This window comes from Lissotriton helveticus, chromosome 1_1, assembly GCF_964261635.1.
Source record: "Lissotriton helveticus chromosome 1_1, aLisHel1.1, whole genome shotgun sequence".
Taxonomy (NCBI): domain Eukaryota; kingdom Metazoa; phylum Chordata; class Amphibia; order Caudata; family Salamandridae; genus Lissotriton; species Lissotriton helveticus.
Window position 1 is genome coordinate 526,727,586 of NC_136057.1, and position 25,100 is coordinate 526,752,685.

The following is a 25,100-nucleotide window of genomic DNA, read 5'->3' on the forward strand; positions in this document are numbered from 1 at the left end:
TGTCCCTACTATATGGTACTATAAGTACCCAGCAGCTGTAAATTAAGTACCACTAACAGGCAGCAGCATTCATTATGCCGCCCTCTAAAGTAGCACTGCAAAACATGCCTCCACATATCATCCACATAATGCAAACTAAAATGTCATAAGAATACTGAATGCCTTGTCACAGTGCAAACGTTTGATAACATGTACGCATTTAGGGCCTCATTTACAAACCTTTTTCCCACAGCAGTGCAGCAGATGTTCCTGCTGCGCTGCCGTGCATCAAAAGAGAAAGGCGGAATGCGCCGTATCTACACTCTATGGCGCATTCCTGTCCTTCTCCCCTGGAGCAAGGGTGCACAAACAGCAGTCGTGCGCCGGCGCAGGCACTCTTGCGTCATGTGGCAAGGGTGCCTGCATTGCAGGGATGATTGTTTTTGTGCAGGAAGGGACACCTACCAACACAAAAACAAAAATTGGTGGCATTTTCCTCTAGAGCATGCTGTATTCCGCAGCATTCATATAAAGAGAAAAAACAAGGATCATTAAAAGTATTTCTTCTTGTTGCTCCACTCCTATGCCTCCTCTGGGGAGGTGTAGGAATCAGACACATTCCCAGGTTTACGATTCTTCGTAAATCTGGGAATGCTTCAGATTCCATGGGTGTTGCATGGGAACACCCACAGCAACACCCAAGGAGCGCACCTTTCACACTGTGTTTTGCCTGAAAGGAGCTCACATTTACAAGGCTATGAAAAGCCACGACAAGTGGCTGTGCGTGGGATTGTAAATATGTTGCGGCACATTGCGCCACCGTAGTGTCAAAAAAGTGATGCCCCAGCAGCGCAAAAGTGCAGCTAGGGGCCTCGTACATGAGACCCTTAGAACCTCTTAAAATACATGGCTGCTCTTTTGACAGGGTTCAGGGGAAGAAGAGAGCTTGTCGAATGTTTACACTCATTATTTCCCACATGCAAAAAAATGGGCGAGGTACATAATACCTTAATACCGGCGTAATTCTTCACAGCAGCGCCTGCATTTGCCTCAGCTTGCCTGCAGTGTTTACATTTCCAACCTCAGCCTGCTTTCGCTGTCTCAGACTACAAGAAGTAGCCATGCCCTGTTTAATTTATCCTCTCTAGTTATCATTACACAACCATCTTTATCACAGGTAGAATTCAAATAAGAGCTAACTATCGGGCGTGCATTACATAACGGACTCATGATCTGAAGCAGTCTCTTTTCCGTATTTAGGATGACATTTGTTAATGTTATGGCGTGTATATTGACTTTTTAGTACAGTTATTGTGTCATTTGATGTTTAAGACACACCCCCTAAATGTTTGGTTCAGCACAATGATACTGTATTAACCTGCCAACGAAAGCTCAGTGCCAGACAGGTCTCTTGTTCCACTGGGCTTTTCCCGGGTGGGCTGGTGGCCCTGAAGGCCTCTCCTAGTGGCTCCGTCACTTTTTCCAGCTCCAAGAAGTTAATTGCAGTAGACACAGGCAAGCTTCACGGCAGAGAGAGAAAGAAAGGGAGGGAGAGTGAAGGTAGACAGAAAGCAATCAGAGACGGAGAACAGGGAAGAGAAGGAGAGTGATGGAAAGAGAGAGGCTGTGCAAGGAGACAAAGGGTGCAGGCTGGTTAGTATTTTGGCCAGGCCTACTTTCGCAGTCCGACCCTGCAAGCGCCTCATTTTGTTTGTAACTCATAATTATATACTGTAGCCATACACAACATTGGACATTTTTATATTGCACTAAAATATGAAGCAACTCCTATATTCTTAAGCTAAAATGCTGCAGCATTACAATCTGTTTAGCTACTGTAGGGCCCGATTCACAGAACTAACTTAAGACAAAATCCTAAACTCACTACTATTTTGGTATTCACAGAATGCACTTACTCATTTCGGTATTCACAGAAGTTAGGAGTCCTAATTTTAGGACTCCTAAATGACTTCTGTGAATACCGAAAGTCTTAAAGTTAGGATTTATCTCAGTTTAGTAGCAGTAAAATTAGGACTTCTCACTTTAGGACTCCTAAATACCTTCTGTGAATACCGAAATTCTTAAAGTTAGGATTTTTCTCAGTTTAGGAGCAGTAAAGTTAGGACTTCTAACTTTAGGACTCCTAAATGCCTTCTGTGAATGCCGAAAGTCTTAAAGTTAGGATTTTTCTCAGTTTAGGAGCAGTAAAGTGAGGACTCCTAACTTTAGGACTCCTAAATGCCTCCTGTGAATACCGAAAGTCTTAAAGTTAGGATTTTTCTCAATTTAGTTGTAGTAGAGTTCTAACTTTACTAATACTAAATTGAGAAAAATCCTAAGTCTTTACAGAGTTTCGACGTGGAGGAGAGTTAAAAGTGCATTCAGACCCTGAGGCTTATGTGTATCATTATCTAGTCAATAAGTAGAATATAGGAGATTTTCAAGTCTCTAAAGGAGTTTAGAATATCTTGTTGTGGTATAGGTGGTCAATATCAGAGTGCTCCGACCGACTCGGCAAAGCCTGACTGATAGATGGGTGAGGATAGTTGGTCAATGGGATTAAGGTCCTTACTCTGCATAGGGCCTACTGGACTTCTAGAAAGATATGGAAATGGGTGAAGCCTCACAAAACTTCATGCAAGAGGTGTACAGCTCCTAAGACACATTATATACATGTTTGTGAACAGCCCAGCCCTAAAACCTTTTTGGAAAGCTGCAGGTAAATTAATGTCAGCTGTCAGTAATCATGAATTTGAGGTAAACACATCTTTAATTTTCTTTGATGCGTAAGAAGATGAATGAAATCAGGACCAGAATGATATTAAATTAATTTTCTTTCTAATGCTGAATGTGAGACGCTTGATTTGCAAACAATTGATTGATTCTAACCCTCCATATTTCAAAGAGTGGATTAAGCAGTAGAACGAATTAGTAAACAGGGTAGGGCATGCTCCAGCGAATATAAATCTCAATTTTGGCATCAGATGAGAAACTGGATGGAGTTAGATCCCTAGCCTCTCAAATCTCTCGTCCAGTGTTCCAAAACTGGAACCCAAAGGATTATGTCCACTACTCTGAATCTTGCAGTGAACAGAACAGTGATGCAACATGTAAGGTTGGGCTTGTTCCACCTGCGCCTCAGACAGTGAGCCTAGAATGGGCATTGACCGATTGAAAGTGACGATGACTAAAGAAAACAGCGATTGAGGTCTTGGAGATTACTAATGGGCTACATATTTTGCTATTTGGTGTGTGCCCATTTTAATACTGCAGAGTGTTTGGGACCAGGTTTCATATTAAGGTAATCCAATATGAGCTCAGAGGAACCAGGTACCTACAAGGAAGAAGCAATCCAGCTGGAGGTCAGTGATAAGGTTATATATGTAGTGGGAGTGGGAGTGGCCGGAGGTATGTTCAGAAAGAGGAATTTGAAGTCTTGGGTTTTTTGGATATCTGAGCTGGAAAAGCTGGTTTCTGCGTGGTTTTGTGACCAGAGGATCTATCACTGGTTTGTAAATGGAATGTACAAGGGCGTGACCCTCTGTGGTCACAGAGATCAATGATATGATCATGATGAGTATGCTTTGGGGAGTGAGTCAACAGTCAGGATCTGGTGGGTGTGCTTGATGTCTGAACTGACAACTGTCATAGGTAGGCATTGCGCGTTAAGGCCCATAGCAAAATTATCTGATGTGAGATATTGATGCTAGTCAGCTCAGCAACCCATTTGATACTGAGTGCACTGCTGAATGAAAATGATGTAGAGAGATTTAAATCGTCAGTGTGCACTTTATATTTTTTTATTTGTCGGTTTATTTAAAGTGAACCAGGCCCATTGGGCTTCTGAGTGTTTTACATAATATTAAACATTAATACAAAGTGCACATTTACACGAATTTCTATAATATGAAACCCACATAATATGACAGGTTAACATAAGCAACATATTCGTGCGAAGTTTAAGATGTATCCCAGTGAACAGTCGTGTTATTTACAATTTGAAGTGAAGAGATGATCATCATGTAATGGAGGTGGGTTCTCCAAGAAGGTAAGGTGCTGAGGGTGACACCATGTTTATACTGCAATCTGGGCAAGACTGGAATCGATACCGGAAAAGTGAGACTTTCAGTTCTTGGGTGAAAGGGACATAGGTATGGTCTTCATAGCACGAGAGATGCGTGACTTTGCCCGGAATTCCCCAAAAAGTCTGAGCTCCCTAGACAACGGAAGTCGCAATAATTTTGTGTCACAGACTATACGTCTTTTCACTGTGAATGGTTTTATGTTCCATGCAAGCCCGTTTGAATACATTCTGGATTCAATGGGGAGAACGTGCAGCAGATATTTGTTCCAATATATGGGTACGCTAGACAAGCTGGTGTATTCAGGGCTGGCGTCAGCAGGGTCACATGGTTTAAAGAAATGCTGGACGGTAGTGCATTGCTGTAGGAATAACTAATGACTGCACAACTGTCTTAAAGTCCTCAGCAGGTAAATAGCGTTGATTCCTCTGAGGAGTCCACTTTGTGAGCTCCTTTGGCTGCAGCGGTTATGTGAGAATGCATGTTCCGGGTTTGTCCAAGATCCAGCTTGGTGTCTAGCGTCTTTGAGGAGTCGTGCTAGGTTTGGATTGGGCTGTCACTGTGTAGAGGGGAAAGTAGAAGGAATTCATTTTCAGGGTCTTCAGTTTGAGGTGCAGTAATGTCTTCCTGGGCTTTGTGTCATTATATTAAGGATTTTCTGAAGAGCCTCTGCTCCCCCCGAGAAGCATCACTGAAATGCTGGTGGAACGCAATATTAACACACACACAAGCACACCGTATAAAAATGTGTAATCTATTTGGTACAGAGTTTATGTGAGTGTTGGACAAATACTGAGAATGTTGGAGTGATCAGGGAAGTAGGCTGAGGTGGGTAATAGGCCAACAGTTTTTCTGAGCTGTGCAGTGATTCTTTCAGTGCTTCTCATATATGTAAAAGTTGGGTCCTAGTGGTGGGCTGGAAGAGGGTCCTCAGTGACAATATTTCTATTCTGATGCCGGTTAGACTACAAATGCAAGCAAATGGACCAATGCTTTTTGTGTTCTGGTCACTTGCACCAAAGCTCTTCTGTACCAGTTGCATAGAATAGGCATCCTGTAGAGAAGCCTCCAGTCCACTGCAAAATGAGGTACTAGAGAGCTCCCTTTTCCATTCACTGCCAGCAATACTCAAGTGAAGGAGTGCAATCATAGGGTTCTGGGCTTTGAAAGTGCAGTGTTCAGGGGAGATCAGGGCTAATGCCCCTCCCATCCATGATTTCATAAAGAAGATGGCAAAACTGAATGCTTAGGACTCTGAATAATTTACATTTAGAGATTCCAATTTTTTGTACAAAATCTCATTTGGCATTAATGGTTAGACATTACAATCATGCCCATGTGCCCCCTATTTTATAATCTGGTTAGATTACAGCAGAATGATGTTCATAATTATGAAGTCTTTGCGCTTCTGGGCGGATTTACTTACATTTGACGTAACGCTGTGATGCGTTGCGTGAAAGGGAGGGATACAAATGCTGACATATCTAATAAGATATGGCATTGATTTTCTCTCTCCTTGCGCTGGTCCACTTTTAGTTCTTTGGCTGTTCTGCTCCAATGCATTCACCCTTGGCCATTGTGAATAGTTCATGGGCATAGGCATGATGTCACACATAGGTTTTGAACTGGAAGGGATCATTCCAGTACAAAATACCATGCTTGAAATAGTTTAACATGAGTATAGCTTTGTGTCTGTGAGCTTTGCAGTACAGCAAACGTGCAGTTAGAACGGTTTCGAGAAAAGGGTAGTACTTCCTCCAGGAGGGATGCAGTTTTGGTCCAAATCCATCTCTACCACTGTTATTAGTTAAGCTTTTGTGTTCAGCTAATGCATATTTGATGCAGTCAATCAAGATCAAAAAAATGAATTGGGGGGAGGAGTCTAACTTTCAACACTATCAAGGAATGGAACTCTCTTCCCTTACATCTTAAAAAAGTTCCCTCCCTTCTTGAATCCAGGAAACAGCTGAAGACCTGTTTTTTAAGCAACAGTAGCACTTAGCACAGTATGTTTGCACCGGAAGCGCCAAGACACCCAAGGGTATTTGTGCGCTGTACAAGTTTCACTAACATTAACATTAACAAAATGCACACAGGGTTGTATGGGAAAGCTTTATTTGTGCTGCAAACCCAGTGCAAAGTGTAGTTAAACTTGCCCATAATCTTTTAGGATAGTCATATGAAATGCTTGGCTGTTCATATTTGTCCCGGGACTAGCAATGAAGAACTCTATTCTCAGCACTGTGTGAAGAAAGCAACACAGTGTAGTATTGTGTGAAAATGTCAAAACATATTTTGCATTCTTGAATCACAAGCCTTATTATTCTCTGGGGTTTGCACATTTCCAACTTCACATGCTTTTGCTTTTAATGAACATGGTTAAACTGCAACCAAGACAAAACAAAATGTGCTTAGAAAATAAGCATTGATAAATTCAATAGGCGTGGCTTACATATTGTATATACATAGCAACAGAGAATACATGAACACTTACAGAAATGGATCACAAATGTGCACACTGACACAAAGGCATCTGTGGACACAGTCCAATAGAAAAACAAGTACTTATGCAGCTGGGACGAATGACATATAGGCACCTGTACACACAAACTCACAGACTTATAGACAACCACACACTAAGACCAATAAATGCAGAAGCACCTGCACACATAGGCCAATAGACATACAGGTACAAAGGCATAGACAGACAGACAGACAGACAGACAGACAGACAGACAGACAGACAGACAGACAGACAGACAGATAGATAGATAGATAGATAGATAGATAGATAGATAGATAGATAGATAGATAGATAGATAGATAGATAGATAGACATGCATGAAGATACACATTACATCAGACAGCACTCAACAGTACATACAAAGAATGAAAGATGGACAGATAGGTGGACCGAATGCCAGATGGAAGGATGCCAAACAAGTGGATGGATGCCCAATACGTGCTAGAGTGATACAGGATTACTCTTTAGCCACTATGCAGAGGAATTCGAGGTGGGGATAGGAGCAATAAGTGGAAGCCCACTTAATCAAAGGCCTCACATTTAAGAGGTCACTTGATTTTAGTGCCTACAGACATGCAGGCACCCATATAAAGATTAGGTAACACAAAGACAACAAATATGAAGGCAGCCATGCACACAGATGGCTAAATAGAAACATGCCAAGGCACCCAGATTAATACACATGCAGTTATCCATGCACGCAGACAACCCACATAGACACATACACACATTAACTCATACAGCACACATATAGAATCAATTACTGTCAAGCAAAAAAAATATGCAGTAACAAACAACACATGAGGCTGCATACAGACGGACATGGGGATAGCAGGATAGAAAGCTAGATGGGTGAACAGAAGTATTAGTGACAATAACACAATAAGAGGCACTAACAGAGCACAAAGGCCTACACATTAACAAACAGACCAACAGACATACAAGCACCAAACATATCAACAGACATGTAGACACTCATGCACAATGACCAACAGACACTCATGCCCTGAAGAAGACTATATAAACATATATACATATGTGAACAAGACCACGGTTGTGGTCAAAAAGTTTCTTTCTTTGCCAAAATAAATATCTTTTGCCGGATTAGTGGTCTCATGGATATTCTTTGCAGCGGATACTCCGTGATTTTAAACATATATGCATATACACACACACACACATATATTTATATCTATATATATATATAATATATATATATATATATATATATTACCTACTGGCGATAGCCAGTAGGTATATATAGTTAGGATTGTTTTCCATAGGGAAATCGCAACATTCTATTGGGAATAACTTTGGTGCCGGTTGAGGAATCTTCCTGAAATTATCGTTTACTTTGCCTCGCGGCGCTCCGCTCCTTCCCTGAAAGTTTGGGGGGGATTCGTCAAGCGGGGGCCGAGATAAAAGGGGGGTCCCAAAACGTGTTTTCCCCATGTTAATTTCCATAGGGCGGTTGGACAGAGATAAAAAAAACAAATGTAGCCCAAATATCAGCCAGATGTAGCCCAACTGTAGCCCAATGACAGAATGTCCCAGAGTGTTCTAAAGAACAACTAGAGCGCTAACAGTCTTACTTATGACAAAAGTATGGCACACCTGAAGTCATCTTGATTGGAATAAAGTGTTAACACTTAAAACATTTAATTTGCAAAGGAACAAAATGAGGGGGTTCATTTTGCCATAGCAATTATGATTAGTGCTGAAGAAAGAAAAATTAGGGCACATTTTGAGTGACTTCTCAAATCCTCTTATATTTCATTAAAAAAATTCTGATATGCAGTCTCCCAAGATGGCCACCAGAGACAAAAGAGCCCAAATGTAGCCCAAATATCAGCCAGATGTAGCCCAACTATAGCCCAATGACAGAATGTCCCAGAGTGTTCTAAAGAACAACTAGAACCCTAACAGTCTTACTTATGACAAAAGTATGGCACACCTGAAGTCATCTTGATTGGAATAAAGTGGTAACACTTAATACATTTAATTTGAAAAGGAACAAAATGAGGGGTTTCATTTTATATATATATATATATATATATTCACTGAAAAAACCATAGGTTTTACACCAGTTATAGTTAGGAATTAGCATTTAAAAAACCTTTGAAATTCACCGAAAAAAACATAGGTTTCACACCAGTTATAGTTAGCTGGAAATTTTACTCGCATAAAACCATTGAAGTTCCCACGTTATAGTTAGTTGGACTCACTATAACTTGCACGTCTGCAATGCACTGCTGATGACGTCACATATTACATCACTCATGCATATATTTAAATATTTAAACATTACTCGCTAATATATGTATTCACTAAGATACACTTAATAAGCCAGTTAACCAATCAATTTTTTATTAAAAAACACTGAAAAAACCATAGGTTTCAGGCCTTATATAGTTAGGAATTAGCATTTAAAAAACCTTTGAAATTCACTGAAAAAACCATAGGTTTCAGGCTTTATATAGTTAGGAATTAGCATTTAAAAAACCTTTGAAATTCACTGAAAAAACCATAGGTTTCAGGCCTTGTATAGTTAGGAATCAGCATTTAAAAAACCTTTGAAATTCACTGAAAAAACCATAGGTTTCAGGAGTTATATAGTTAGGAATTAGTTTTTAAAAAACCTTTGAAATTCACTCAAAAAACTATAAGTTTTGGTGGTGTTATAGTTAGCTGGACATTTTACTCATACAAAACCAATGAAATTGCTCCTATATAGTTAGTTGTACTAACTATATTTCGCGCACCCGCAATCCACTGCTGATAATGTCACATATTAGATCATTCATGACATGGTCAGTGACATCACTGATGACATCTCAAATGACATTACAATAGGAATTTTAAGACTTTCTATAGAAATAATGGCTGAACAGATTTACACCAAATTTGTCAGAATGCAAGATCTTCACCCAGGAAGTGTGTTTTCATTATTTGGTGTAAATGCATTAATTTATTTTTGCGATATGTGCTTTTAAAGAGGCGTTCAAGTGGACATGAAGGGGCTCAAATTATAGTGATATCTGGAAAATTGGTTCTGTAGGGAGTCTCACAGTACTCTCACAGTACTGTCAATTAAAATACAAGACCATCTGATTCTTCAAGAGACCTTTGTCCCCATCGCTCCTTCTGAGTGGATGACCACAACATGAAGGAAAATGTGGAAACTACCATTACAGTTATAGTCACTGAGAAGTATAACACCTCAAGGTATGGAATTACAGCAAGACCACTGACTCATTGTCAGTGAAATTGCTCTCCCTCCCGCACAGTTCCACCATTGAGTGAGGCCTTCCCCTGAGCCCCTGCACTCTTGAGTGTTGGTGTTCGAGGCCCTTCTCCACCCACAGGTTTCACCTGCACCTCATCTCTGGTGGTCCAGTGGACCTCTGTCTCCATTCTCTCGATCCGCTTTTTCTTTCCTTTTTCACTCATTTTTTTTCCTTCACTTCTGTCTCCCCCCTTCGCTATCCTTCTGGGTCTTTCCTCCATTTTCTGTAGTTTTCAAGCTCCTTCTTTCACTCTCCTTATGTGTCTTTCCTCCGTTTTTCACTCGTTTTTACCCTCATCTCAATCTCCCCCTTTCACTCTCATTCTGCGTCCTCTGTGTCTTTCCTCCACTCTTTCTTGCACTTTTGCTGCCTTATTTGCACTTTCTCTCTCTTTTTTCCTTTTTCCTTTTGCCTTTTTCAGCCTGCTGCTGCCCCCGAGGCCCCTCCCCCCAGCACGACCAGTGCGACCGGCCCAATCCAGCTCCCCGCCTCCGAGCTGTATAGCCCTGCCCGACCCCTACTTAATGGCAGCCGCCGACGCACCAAAATGAAGCTTGTCTGCGCCCATCTGCGACCCGACTGCGACCAGCGACAGGAACCCTGGATCTCTGCACCGCCAACGCTGTGACCCAGCAGCACTCCACACTCTCAACCCAGGCCGCAACAACAACTGCAAGCTAGCATCACAAGTCGACACCCACGGACCCTTCAGCTGTCACTGCTGCCAGCACACCTGCAGCACCGCCAAGACCACAGACCCAGCGCAACCCGCCCCCAAGAACACATTTGAACCAAAGACTCTGCATTGCATCCTCCTCAACGTCCGATTCCTCCACAAACACGTCACCGAAATCTGGGACCTCCTCGACAGCACCAGCCCTGACGTAGCATTCTTTACCGAAACCTGGACCAACACCACCTCGGGACCGGACATCACCATCGCCATTCCCCAAGGATACAAGATCTCCAGGAAGGACCACCCCACCCGCCCGGGAGGAGGAATCTCCATCATCCACAAACCCACCCTACGCCTGAGCACACTCCCCGACGAGCCCACAGACCTGATGGAACACCTTCACTTCAAGATACTGACCAGCCCTACCTTCACCCTCCAGGGATCCCTCATCTACCGACCCCCTGGACCCCGCAGACTTTTTGCCAGCTACATCACGGACATCATCTTCCCGCATGGCATTGCCTCCACCAACTACACCCTACAGGCAGACCTCAACTTCCACCTCAACAACCAACTGGACCTCAGCACCACTTCCCTCCTGGACAACCTCCACAACATTGGACTCTGCCAGATCATGACCGAATCCACACACTCAGCAGGACACACCCTCATCCCTCTCTTCACAACAGGAAGATCCATCACCTTCAGCCACACCACCGAACTCCCATGGACTGATCATCGATGGGTCCACTTCACCTTCAGAACACCCACCATCCACAGACACCAGCACCTGCTCCCACAAAGAAACTGTACCAGAATCACCGACGACCAGCTAAAGTCATTACTCAGCAACTCCACCCCAACAATTGCGGAAAACGACAACCCCAACACCGCAGCCCGAACCCTGCACAGACGGATCTCTTACAGCGCCAACACCATAGCCCCCCTCAAGCAAAACAACACCACCCATGCCAAGAAAGCTAGATGCAGACCCACTTGCCGCCGAATAGACCTGGAGGAACACCAAATCCACAGAAGCCCACAACAACTTCAGAGCCGCCACCAATGCCTGCCACCAACGCTCACCACCAACTCATCAGAAAAATGAAAAAAGCGATTGAAGACAGATTCTCCACTCATGCACACAACAGCAAAGAACTCTTCAACATCATCAAGGAGTTCGCGCAACCCACCAGCGAGTCCACTGACATCCCTCCCTCACAAGACCTCTGCAACAAACTCATCCCCTTTTTCCACCACAAAATCAAAAGCATCTTCGACAATTTCGAGAAAGACAACCAACACACTGAACTCTCACACACCACCCCTCTCCCTATCCAACGAAGCCAACACCGCCAGACACAACTTTCGAGAAGGCATGGAAGCCGTCGCCAAATAGATGAAAAACAGCTGCCTATTACTAAACACCAACAAAAAGGAAGTGTTCATCATGGGCCCAAACCCCTTTGCTTGGAACGACACCTGGTGGCCCCCACCCTCGGAAGCCAGCCCACCCCCACGGACCACGCACACAACTTGGGAATCATCCTGGACTCAGAGCTCAAAATGGATCGCAAGGTCAACTCTGTCTCGTCCTTCTGCTTTCAACCCCTCCACCTCCTACATAAGACCTTCAAATGGTTCCCCCTCGAACACAGAAAGACCGTCACTCATGCCCTGGTCACCAAGAGGCTCGACAACGGCAACACATTCTATGCCAGAATAAACAAAAACCTCACCTGCAAGCTACACAACATCCAAAACGCCACCGCAAGACTGGTCCTCAACCTGCCAAGACACAGCCACATCTCCCAGCACCTGCGCACACTCCACAGGCTCCCCATCGAAGCTAAAGTCACCTTCAAGATGCTAACCCACACTCACAAGGTCCTCCATGACACCGGACCAGCATACCTGAACAGCCGACTCAAATTCCACGCACCCTAAAGGACCCTATGATCAGCACAGCTCTCCTACGCCGTGGTCCCCTGCACCAGAAAGACCAGATCTGAAGGCCGCTTCTTCTCCTTTTGTGCGGCCAGAGCCTGGATCGACCCTCCGCTCCACCTCAGACAGATAACATCGCTCCCCATCTTCGCAAGAAAACTCAAATCCTGGCTCTTCAACAGACCCCCTCCTTGATGGACTGGAACCTGCGTCCCCCAGCACCTTTAGACCCTTACGGGTGAGTAGTCGCGCTTAACAAACACCTAATTGATTGATTGATTGATTGAGTTACAATGCAGGTATGGTTACAGGTGAACTAAAACTGAAAAACCATTGCAATTCACAAATTATAGTTAAAGACAAAATCCTTAACTCCCAAAACACCACGCAGATTTGCAAATATCTGTGTTTCTTCAGTTTTAATTTGTGACCATACCTGCACTTCCTCAGGTTTGTTTAAAGATACGTTGAGGTGTTATGACCAATGCTAACCATAACTTCAATTTAACATGTCCTTTTTTCATGTTTTAAAAATTTATTTTTTATCATGTATAATATCCAAATGCTCAGTGAGCCCAAAGCTCCATCTACAGCCAAGCCAGTTTAGTCTTGTGTAACAGAGATTTGGCCGAAGAGCTGGCCCCCTAGCCAGGCCTTGCCCCTAACCCTCAGTGAGCAGCAAACACCCACAGCACATAATCTTTGGTCATACACAGCAGGGATTGGCCAGGCACTACTCCCAACAATTCTTCTACATGCAACCCCCCATAACCAGCTGAAGATTGTGGTCAGCGGAACTGGCAATCAGGCTTGGCATCCAACCCATGTGCCTCCCTCCACAGATGGCCAAACACCACGACACACAGCCTTTGGACTTGTGCAGTTGGATTGGCCACATGACCTGGCCTGTGACCAACCCCTTCACCCAAACATCATGGGCAGCCAACACCCACAGCACACAGCCTTCAGCATTGCGCCATGGGTTTGGATGCAGGGCCTGGCGTCAGACCGGGCTTCATGAGCAGCCAACCTATGCTGCCCATGCCCTACTGGTGTGAAAAGTGGGGGTTTTCTGCAGGGCTTAGCATGTGTTCATGCCCTGCGTCCAACTCTCCGTGGAAGGCCAACAGCAGTAGGGGGTTGGCCATGAGTCCTGGCCTTTGTCCACATCCTGAATCAAAACTCCAAAAGGAGCCAACACTCCTGAACAGGGCAGTGTGCAGTGAGGATGCTGGTAGAGCCTAAAATATAGACTTTCAGCCGTAGGCAGTGACGTAGACTGCGAGGCTTTGCCATTGGCCGACTCACAAGCCCAATTCTCTGAAGGTGGTAAGCACCCACAATGTTTGCTCTTTGGTCGTATACTACAGTGATTGTCCAAATGTCCCGCCCTCCGGCCAGGCCCTGCACCCGACACTCTGCTAGTAGGTAACCCTTTTGCACAGCTAGGAATTAGGCACAGGCCCTGCTACTGCCTATATGCCCAACTCTCCATAAACAGCCAACATCTGCAACTCCTGGCTTATAGCTATGCACAGAGGGATTGGTCGTAGGGCTTCCCTCCAGTCAAACCCTGTGTATAATCTTCCACAGATCACCTTCAGCCACGCTCATAAGAGATTTGTCACAGGTCCTGACCTCCATCAAAGCCATGAGTTCAACGCACCACAGACTGTTAACCTGATCTGCTCACAGGTTTTGGCTATGTGCAGCAGGCTTTGCTCTGGCCATACACTTCACCCAGCTCTTCATTGGCTGCCAACATTCACATCGCATGGTGTTCAGGGGCTGCCCAAGGTTCAATGGGTAGCCACACCACTAGAAAATGCTCTCCATGGCGATCCTTTCTCAAGATCAGGGCCCAGGAATTGTGCAAGGTAAGTCCATTCCCAGCGTTAACAGTGCAACTTCTTAAATACTGACTTTGGTAGGCAGTTGATGTTGCAACTGTTTTCTCCATGAACTGCGTGCTCTGCTCCCAATCAGTGCCCAGCAGAAAAAAATGTTTTCACTGAGTTGAGAAGCCCAGTTCACTGTTTATTGGTGGAGTTTCATCTTCTAGAAGCATTTTTGACAGGTTCTCAGCAGTTTAAGCTCAAAAATACTGAGCTGGTCTCCCTTCTACTTGCAACTGCTATCAAAGTAGGGCAAAGTGAAAACATATTACAGCACTGTTAGACCTGGGGGCCTCTGGTTGGCTGAGGTCGGTACCTTAGTCCAAATAGGGACCCTTACTTCTAGTCAAGGAAAGGAGGGACACACTCTTAGATAACCCCTGCTCACCCTCCGGTGGCTTGGCACGAGCAACCAGGCTTATCTCCAAGGCAATGTGTAAAGTATTTGCAACCACACTCCCAGTAACACAGTGATACACCACAAATGGACACCACATTGATTTAGGAAAACATCGGTGTCTTTATCAAGAAAAAATACGATGAGACTAAACGATAAAAATATCCAGCATATGCGTATTCGTAATATTTCACTGGGCTGGTTATTAGGCCATCAATCATTTATAGGGTTCTTGCGGTATTAATGAGCAGCTCACGATGATCTAACGCAGGCCTAATGCAATGCTATGCAGTTCATAATGCAGTTTGTAATGTAGAAATAGGACAGGCCTTACTGCAAGTACTAATGCAGTTCGTAATGCAGGAATAATGCGGTACGTAATGCAAGAATCATGCAGTTCGTAATGCAAGAATAATGTGGTTCGTAGTGCAATAATGCAGTTCGTAATGCAAGAATAATGCAGTTCGTTAATCTGCGTGATCAGCTCGGGCACCACTAGGCCCGAACAACAGAGACAATGGTCGTAAACTTAAAGGGGCAGCCCCGTTCCTGCAGGGCAGGTACGGGCCGATCGGGGACTCAGCGCGTCTAACGCAGTGCAGTGGGAGAGAGATCCGAGCACTCCAGTACTCCTCCTGCATGCCGCCCTAGGTCACTCATGCTTGCGGCTCCCGACCGGAGTCCAAGCCTTACGTGGGGGGTGCGCTGCCCCTCTCCCTCTCTCTGTCCACTCGTTGGACGTCCTGCTGGGCAGTCCCGATGATGTTGCAGCTCCGGTGCTTGGCGACGCTGTACGCGGACGGGTTACGGTGCTGCCTTCTCCTTCATTGACCATCTTGGGCAGATTCCTCTTGGCAAACAACATTCCCTTTGACCTTGCAGCTTCCTTAGCTTCCAGAATCCTTTAGCACCTTGCGGCTCGGGCCGGCGTCGGTGATCCTCACTCACAGCCTCAGTTACGATGACGGCTCAGGCCACAAACAGAAATGCAGCAGCGTGGATGATGTGTCACGCTGTGGGGGTAATGCAGTCACGGGGCACCTCGTAAAAAGTACCACAGACCACACAGCAGTCTCAGGTGTGCAAAAGCACCACACACCAAGAGTCGCTGAGACACGATTGGAAACTTTGATGTTCCTGAGTTTCAACACAGGGGACCAGCTCTCCTCGGGCTCTTGGAGACAAGTTACCTCGGGACACCGCACACAGTAAAGTCCTGTCAAGCAGGGGGACACAGCACACAGAAAAGTCCCTTGTCCTCTCCTTAGTCAAATCAGCAAACTGCAGGCCTGCCTCAGAACACACAGCAAGGGCAGTCCTTCTCTTCAGTCTCTTCAACTGTTCTTCTTTGGCGGAGGTTCCTCTTGATTACGAAGTAGTTTCAATCCTTTTTCAGGTTTGAGTTCAGTCTTGAGTTCAGGGGTTTCAGCTCTAACATTTATACCTCTAAATGCCTTTGAAGTCTTTGTGTTCAGGGGGCTCTGAGTCCGGTCCAAACCAGACATGGGTGTCTTCCTGGCAGTGCACACCCTCTTCTTTTCATATTTAGGGTCTGGGCCCCAGACACTCCGCAGGCGGTGGATCCATCCTTTGGTGGCAGCAGCACAGCCTTCTTCACATCCAGGGGGCTACTCCTCCCCCACATCAAATGCAGGCCAGCCTGTTGCTGTTTCACCTCCTCCTCCCAGGGGTCAGGAAATTTCCCAGACCCTGTCACATCCAAACCCAGACAGTCGATACACAACCTAGCAGAGGAACGCAGGATGGTTAGGACAAGAAACCAGACACTTCTAAAAGCGCGGTTTCTAAACACACAATTCAAAAACCATTTTCACAAAAAGATGTGTTATTAAATCCTGAGTTCAGGCGCACTAAACTCCATCTCTCCATCTTATGCCTATGGGAAGATATGCTGGAAACATGTAACACAGCATTCCCCATTCTGTCCTATGGGCAAGATGGCCTTGCAACAGTGAAAAACGAATTTGGCAGTATTTCACTGTCAGGACATGGTACACACCTCAGTACATGTCCTACCTTTCAAATACGCTGCTCTCTGACCCAGGGGGTACCGTGGGCTTACTAATGGGGTGTCTGATTTGCATAAAAAGTGATGGGTAAGGCCTGGCAAGTGGGTGCACTTGTCAGGACAATAAGGCAGTTAACAAACAGCGCGCAGGCACTGCAGTGGCAGGCCTGAGATCTCTTTTTAGGGCTACTTGTTTGGGTGGTACAACTAGTGCTGGTGGCCCACTAGTAGCATTTGCATTACCAGCCCTGGCACACATCGTGCACTTTACTAGGGACTTTACTAGTAAGACAAACATACCAATTATGGACAACCAATTACCATAACACTTTATACAGGGAGCACTTGCACTTTAGCACTGATCAGCAGTAGTAAAGTGCCCAGAGTCCTAAAACCAACAAAAACAGTTCAGAAACAATACAGGAGGAAGGCAAAAAATTCAGGGATGACCCCGTAGAAAAGGGCAAGTCCAACAAGCACACTTGATAATTTTGTGACATTCTTTCTGTTACCTTCTGTTATGTTCACCATAAAAAAGAATTTAGACTCAAACCTTCAAGATATTGTGGAAGACTCACAATCTCTGGTGCGTAAAATAAGTTTCTTTGTAGACACTATGTCACTTGAATTGCAGTGCCTTACTTCTCAAGTGTTATGGCACTTTTTGTGGCCTTACCTCTGCCTCAGCAGGCCTATCTTTTTTCTCTTGAGGTACACTTGAATTATTTTTTTGCATTTTCATATAGAGTGAAATTTGTCCCAAAGGTTTTGGAGTGCTTTACATGAGCACCATTTACATTACACAAGGTTACATAATTTTTTTGATATGCAAGGGGTAGTTAAGAGATTTGTCCAGAATCATAGTGTGTTGGGCCAATGATGAAACTCGAACCTGAGTCCCCAGCTTCAAAGTCGTCAGCTCTGGCCCTACCCTGACAATCTCTCCCTTAATAAAAACTTCTCTACTATGTACCTATTTCTTTGAAAAGTATAGCTCTGGCTGGACGTTGAGATATTAGGTGTAATCACTGTTTCAAACTCTACCCGAGTTTAAAGTCTTCTATCACTTTTTGGAACAAGCCTTGACTAAATTATCTTGTTCCCTTAGTACCACTATGGAGAATAAATGGCAGTATCCACCACAGATACTGCCTAGTAGTTCTTAATTTGAGCTGGCAGTTACTGCACCAACGCTCATTTGCCTCCACAACACCGGACCTCAATACCTCAACGAGAGAATCTCCTTCCATGTACCAAAAAGAAACCTCTGATCCACCAACCTCGCCCTCACCGAAACCCCATGCATCCGCAGAGCCAGAACAGGGGGAAGATCCTTCTCCTACATCGCGGCCAAGACCTGGAATGTGCTCCCAATCAACATCAGACGCGTCCCCTCCCTGAATGTCTTCAGGAAAACACTCAAGACCTGGCTCTTCAATTGAACGGAGCTGCTAACCCCCCTCCGCCCACCCCAGCACCTTGAGACCCTCACGGGTGAGTAGTGCGCTTACAATGCCCTGATTGATTGATTGATTTCTGGGGACTAAGGCTTCTTTATCAGCATCAGCCAGAGCAAGAGAGAGAAAGGCAGCAGAGGAAAAAAACAAGAAGATAAACGTAGGAAAACTATGACAAAGTAAGAAAGCTTGGATGAAAAAGAATCTATAAGAATGAGATAAAGATACTGTGAATATATGGTGGTGGAACGAAGGCATGAGGTAGGAGGAAGACTAGGCAGCCTTTCTATTTGGCAACCCGCCATTCAGCAGCTCTAGCGCTGGGGCTCCTGAGAAAAACAATGGCCTTTGCACTTAAGAACTGCTATCGAGGAACAACTGATGCCCCTTTACACAAGGAAAAACTTCAAAAGACCCGGCCTCGTCCTTGGGTAAAAGAAGAATAGACATTCAACTTCTGGAAAAATATTAGTCTCTCATCTTCAACTGTGAGAGAGGGAGGGAGCAGAGTGGTGAACTGCAGAGGCATCTAGAGGTGTATCATTCTGCAGTATATGTCACTCAAACTTAACTAGCATCAGAAAGTGAGAAATCGCTAGGTTAACACTTAATATGGCCAACTAAAATCTGTACTTGTGTTGAACCTGAATCATAGACCGAGTTTATAAAATGGATATAAAACATTGTACATCAACGTACCTGGGCAGTCTTCATTGCCACACACCCACTGGCCATGTCTGCACGTGCTGCAAAAAAAGACCCTGGGGTTACAAACAAAAACTAACCAGACAAAGCAACTCTTCAAACTGAAAATAGTGTAGTGCATTTTCACAATAGTCACTACATAGGAATCAGAACATTTTGCAAAGCAAACATTTTCAGCTGTCAATTCCATGTATCATATCCTCTCCGCATATTTCTAGAGACATTACTGATTGGCAGACCTTCTTCCAAAGGGCCCTCTGAATGGTATTATAAACTTGCTGTTTCCTAGCATTATGTTACTGTTTCTTTTGTGTACCTCTTCATCTAACTAAGCTTGATAATCTCCCTCAGTTGCTAGCCACTGCATGCAGTAACTCCCTTCAGCCATTTATACTTATCTCTCATTCTCAAGTCTAAAAGTAGAAAGCTATGGGTTTTAGGGATAGGCTTCTCCCAGGTCCAAAGCCTATGCCTGGGCTTTATGACAGACACCTTCCTGTCTCCGCTGTGATGAGTAAATTCAGTTGCCTGAAGTGCCTTACTTATACCTTAGTAGAATCCTACTACTACTACTGTGTGGTGTCCCCAATGAAGCGACTGTAGCTAAGACCGTGTTCTCCCGTCATTCTGACAACAACAAGGGGAGATCACACGGGTCTAGCTCTTGCCATGTTTGTATCCTGCACTTCGGGGGCTGACGTCACTGCACTGGAGCCCAGTCAGATGCATGGGAGGCAGGCCCTCTCCAGTGCTCGGTGCACACATGGGATCACTTCCTATGTCTGGGTACAGTGGATGTATGAACACTCACACAGCAGCACAACAATGAAACCCTGCCTCCACCCCTAGTAGTATACATTATTTATTGTCGTCCACACTACTTTAGTAGTGTATTTATTCTGTCAAACTCTCCTGTTATTCAACAGAGCCACCTATAATGGTTTCCCTCTTGAGGAAGAAGTTCATTGGGATGTAGGAAGAAAATTTAATTTGAAAATGCACTTACATTTTTCTCTCTCATACTTTCTTCAGGCAGGTGTAAATGAGTTATACAAACTGAGGTTAGACCTTTTTAGATCACATTAACTCTTTTATGTTGCATTCTTAAATCTTTGCTATCCAGACAGAAGGTTCTAGCTGTCAACTACCAAGAAAAAAACGCAAACTCTGCATGCAGTAGCAGTAATGAAACGTTGTGCTCCATTATAGAGGTGATTCTGTCAAGAGTAACTACCAATGTCTGAGATTAGACAAAGCATTCCACTCATCACTTTTTTGTACCTCAGTATGGTACCGGATGTGTGAGAGGTATGCCTGGTTGCTCACACTGCTACAGAACTAAAGCTACACTGGAGTGAGGAGGTCCTAATAGGCTAAAGCAGGTCCTGGGTTGCTTGTGTTCCTACTCAGAGGGAGCCTTGCCTGGCATTTCTGGCTGGACTACCCCTATTGGAGCAGAATCAAGGGTGATTTGCATGTGGCTTTTTCCCGTTCCTGTCTAAGGTGGCATGGTGGGCAAATGAATGATGATGATGGATGGACTGGAATGCGGCCCAGAGTAATTACCAGTGGCTGAGATTAACGAAATCCCCATTAAAGCCAACATACACATTTACGGGACATTCGTATGTTCTCCAATAGTAGAACATTAGTGCAAATGTTATTTTACCCACAGTTAGAATGTCTGTCAATTGCCAGGAAACTAATGGCAACAAATATAAAGAAGCTCTCAGGATCTGAGCAATTGCTTACAAAACAAAAATTGATACCTGTGATCTAGTAGCTAGTGTAGCCACATCAATCCTCTAAAACAGCTGTGAGATTTGCTCAGAACTTGCAGATTTTATAATTTTAAAGATAGCTAAAGTGGACAGGAAAGGAAACTGTGTTGGTCTTACACAGGCAATCGAGGACATGGAAAACCAACTGTGGTGCTGGTAACAGAGGTGGATGAGCAGAGAGGGCGACACAGCAGCGAAGATGATGCCCTGTTTTAGTATAGGCTCATACGTAGGGTAACCAGATCTTGAGAACCAAAAACTGGGACTTTTTGCAAACATAGACGAAGGACTACAATTTAATATCAATGGTGCTGCGCAGAATGACAACTCTTATCAAAATAGGCAGACAGAAGAGACACTAAGGAAATAAATAAAATGTAATTTCTAAAACCAGCATCATACCTGTTAATTGAATTGGTTCCTTTTAGCATCTGCTAAAGAGCACAGCTTTAGAACACCCAATAAGTGCTTCTCGCTGGTTTCAGTCAACACCCTCTAAAAACCGGGACATGACCCAAAATTGCTGGAATCTGCCGGGACAGCTCGTGAAAATCTGGGATTGACCAGGCAAATCCAGGATGCCTGGCCACCCTACTCACAGGTGATTTGCTGATGTAGAGAAATAATGCTCCTCGGAACTCCCATATGCCACAACATGAAGTATTGCAATATTTCATGAATTTCTCTTTGTAATAGATGCAAAGCACTATTTTTACACCATTGGATCCATTTGTATGATAGAAAGCAATTTTCCTGACCTTATATTAAAAACGTTTTCTTGGTTTGTACTATTAGCTAAATCTCAGCTTGTGTAATGGACAGGCACCTATAAAGTTAGCTTGAAATTGTCTGTGCTTGGTGGAACTCGAAAGCAAGAAAAAGTCTTGTTTTGTATTTGTAATGTCCTGCAGGACTCATTCTAGTGTTCCGCAGGAAGCTGTAACCCAGCCACTCCCTCGAGGGCAGGACACACTGCACCCCCACACCCATCCATCACGGGTGCCACGAGTGACGTGGCCCCGTCAATAAAAGGGCCCCGGTGCACGTGCTCGCGGCCAGTTATCGTACTCGAATAAGCAGTGTCCATCTCGGTCCTTTACGAGTATGTGGACCTGAGGCCCAACACCACAGTATTGTTCCTAATCCTCTGAATTTGCCTAGGCTGGCAAAGGGATTCAGCAAAATCCAGATGCTAGGAGCAAAACACAGTAAATGTCAAAGTGGAGAGTATTTCAAGTAAGCCTCTTGAAATAGAATCTCAGGAGGCTTACTATTGCTTGCATAACCCTATAAGACAATCGACAACTATGCACCAGTGCCCGTTGAGCAAGCCCCGTGAGCCTGCCAAAAGCTATCTGCAGGAGCCTGTTGCAGTGTTTGTCTGTGTTTCACCTGGCAACCCACTCGCTCAGCATGTATGTTGCAATCGAATGACTCAGTCGACCACAGAACTCTGTGGTTTACAAGCTCTGACTCATTTGATGGTGAAGACAAAGGAAGGAGCAAAACGGGGAGGAACCGGGCGCCTTCCCTTGCTAGCCTCGCCCTTTCCACAACGGTTGTATGTGTGCTTTGGATGAAAAATCAGCTTAAAGAAATTGGTTCTGACGAAACGTTTTAGGCGAACCAATGTTTACAATTTTTGTTGTTGTTGCAGGAATGAGCTTCACTAGCTTGAAAAAACAAACCCGATGATAACTGTCTGGATGAGAAATGTTTTTCTTTTGATTGTCTTTGGCTCTTTTAATGGGAGTTCCCCTTCTAGCCACTGTTCATTTTTTTCTCTTTAAAAAAAACCATGCCGCTTTTGATAATCCCCCTCTACTTTACTCCTTTATTTATACAAAGTCCTTATTGTTTTTGCTGCTTTGCTCCCTTTTTACAAACACTTTACGACCCTCCCCTGTATCACTTTTACTTAACAAACCCCTAACTTCCCCTCCCACTTTACTGACTTTTTTTCAAAACCCCTTAATCTCGCTCCCACTGTATATCCACTTGTTTTTCAAACGTCTTAATCCCCTCCTGTTTTACTGCTGTTCTTTTTTTTTTTACAAACCCCTTATTTCCCGTCTCACTTTTCTCCCATTTGATTTTCCTTATGCCTTTTTATATGCCCTTTCTCATTCATGCCTCCCTGCTCTGTGTACCCATCCCCTTTTCTATTTTTTCCTCTGTCATGCTGTCTTTTTAAAATGAACATTTAACCTTCCCAGGAAACCATTTTCCTGGCTAAGATATTGTGATTTTACTTTTCGCTAAAAGGAAGTTTTCTCAGCCTTTCACCAGACCGACTGTCTTCATTTTAGAAATTCATCAAAATGTCGGATTAACTCCACACGTTAGTGCAGGGTAAGAAATTGACAGGGCACTGGGAAACCACACACCTGCTGCAGTACAGATTTCGTTGACAAAAAAATACAGATTGACAGATCACACTCCTGGGGCATATGTACAAGCACTGATCGCCACCACAATGTCACTTTTTGCGTTGGTGTGATGGGGCATTGCCTTATTTACAAGGCAGCGTTAAGCCACATTAAGTGTCTTGTAATTAAGGCCTTCTTTCATGCTATGCTTAGCGTGAAAGGGGTGGGAAGTGGATGTTGCGGAAGGTGTTCCACTGCAACTCCCATTGATTTTGATGGTGCCCCTTATTTACAAGGGCAGCGTAAATGGGAAGCAGAGCCAAAATTAAGACCAGGAAAAACCTGTTCTTAAGTTGGCAAAACGAGGAGAAATGTTTATTTCTCCTCGTTTTTGCTTTTTCCATGTGTGCTGCCTTGTCCCCCTTCTTGTACATAAACAATCCTTAAAACAAAATTTCATTTTGTGACTTCCATGTGTGCTGCAATAAGCAGAACACATAGAAGTGACACAATGGCATTTAAAGATTGTTTACGTACAGAAAGGGGGATCTTCCTGTACATAACAATCTTTCCCCTACACTCAGACACTCTTGCTCTATGGTGCCTGCATTGGTGCTACACTGCTAAGTTTAGCACCAGCGCCGGGGGAGACATAAAGCTACACCATATCGTTGTAAATATGGTGCCGCCTTGTGTTTCTGAAGTGGCGGGGTGAGGCGTTAAGCCATGGCGACTACTGCCTCACTCCGCCACTTCTTTGAACATATGCCCCTCATGTGTTAACACGAGTGCCCTGAGTTTTTCTCATGGTTGCCTCACATACAAACAAGAATAATCATATGCTGCATGAAAAAACAGAGAGATAAGAAAATAGTGTAGAGAGATAAGGAAATAGTGTATCGGTTATCATTGGTAGACACCCCTCTCCACACTGCCTTCGCTCCTGCGTGCACACTGAAATGAAGATTTCTTGCATGTATAAAAGTGAGTTATATGAGTCTAAAACTAGCAAATTCTGTTGAATTTACAGTTTCTTCTCTTGATCTGTTGTCTTAAAGTCTGGCTAGTTGAATGTTGATCTTCCACTTAATCCTAGCATTATACATTTTCCCAAATTACTAGCCAATAGGTTAGCTTCAAGTGTATTATTAAGTGTTGTTTTAATTAAGGAGCATTGTGCCTTCTGCTCCTGAAATGTCCATGAAGCTCCCATTATTGAAAAAACATGCCTGTTTGAATCAACAACATTATTTAAGCGGCAAATCTGGTGAATTATGTCACAATGGTTTCAAAACCTAAACAGAGATCATCAAGCAAAAGAAGATACTGGAATGTCTGTTGATGGAGATTTTTAGAGATGCAATACTCGGTAAAGAGAACTGTTTACTTTTATCTCTTCCACTTACCATCACGTTTTGGATCGCGGTAAGTGAAAGTAAAAACTTGTTATTTGTTTGCCCACTTTAACGAAGGGTATGGGGGACAAATGGCAAAACCTCTGGCAGTCCTTATTCTGTCGGGCTGTAGAGGTGTGTGTCTGCGACAGAGATGGAGTAGTTACTGCTGCTGACATACTGAAGGTCGGCCCGACTCTAAAAGAGGCGGTGGACATTCAGTCCAGCAGAAAGGGTACTCTGTTGCCGCTGCAGCCGCTGCAGTGGCGTACCTTTTCTGCCACACTCTTAAACACGCCCTAGTCTGTACCCTGCACATATCTCTCACATGGTTTTGCTGCAGAAAAATGTGCATATAATATTGTTATGTGCATGTGTTTTATCATTTCTTTACTCTTGTACCTTGAGAGTTTGTCTTTTAAGTGACAAGGTGATTTTGCTTCTGTTTTGTAATGTCACTATCCCAATGTCACTCTCTCTCTGCCTTGTGGCACTTGGATGTTAGCTTTTCCTCTGTATTGGGACCAAAGTACAGGGAAACCTTGTCCACCCTCGAGTTTCATTAAGGCCAAATTTGA

At 44.1% G+C, this 25,100-nt stretch overlaps 1 protein-coding gene across 1 annotated transcript in view; it reads right to left on the reverse strand.

Annotated features, from left to right (window-relative positions):
• The window catches only part of VWF (von Willebrand factor), a 1,169,185-nt gene that overhangs the window by 985,427 nt on the left and 158,658 nt on the right, over nt 1-25,100 (reverse strand). Inside the window, exon 10 of the mRNA XM_078673989.1 lies at nt 18,973-19,019. Coding sequence (XP_078530115.1) covers nt 18,973-19,019 — 47 coding nt within the window. The remainder of the gene's footprint in view (nt 1-18,972; nt 19,020-25,100) is intronic.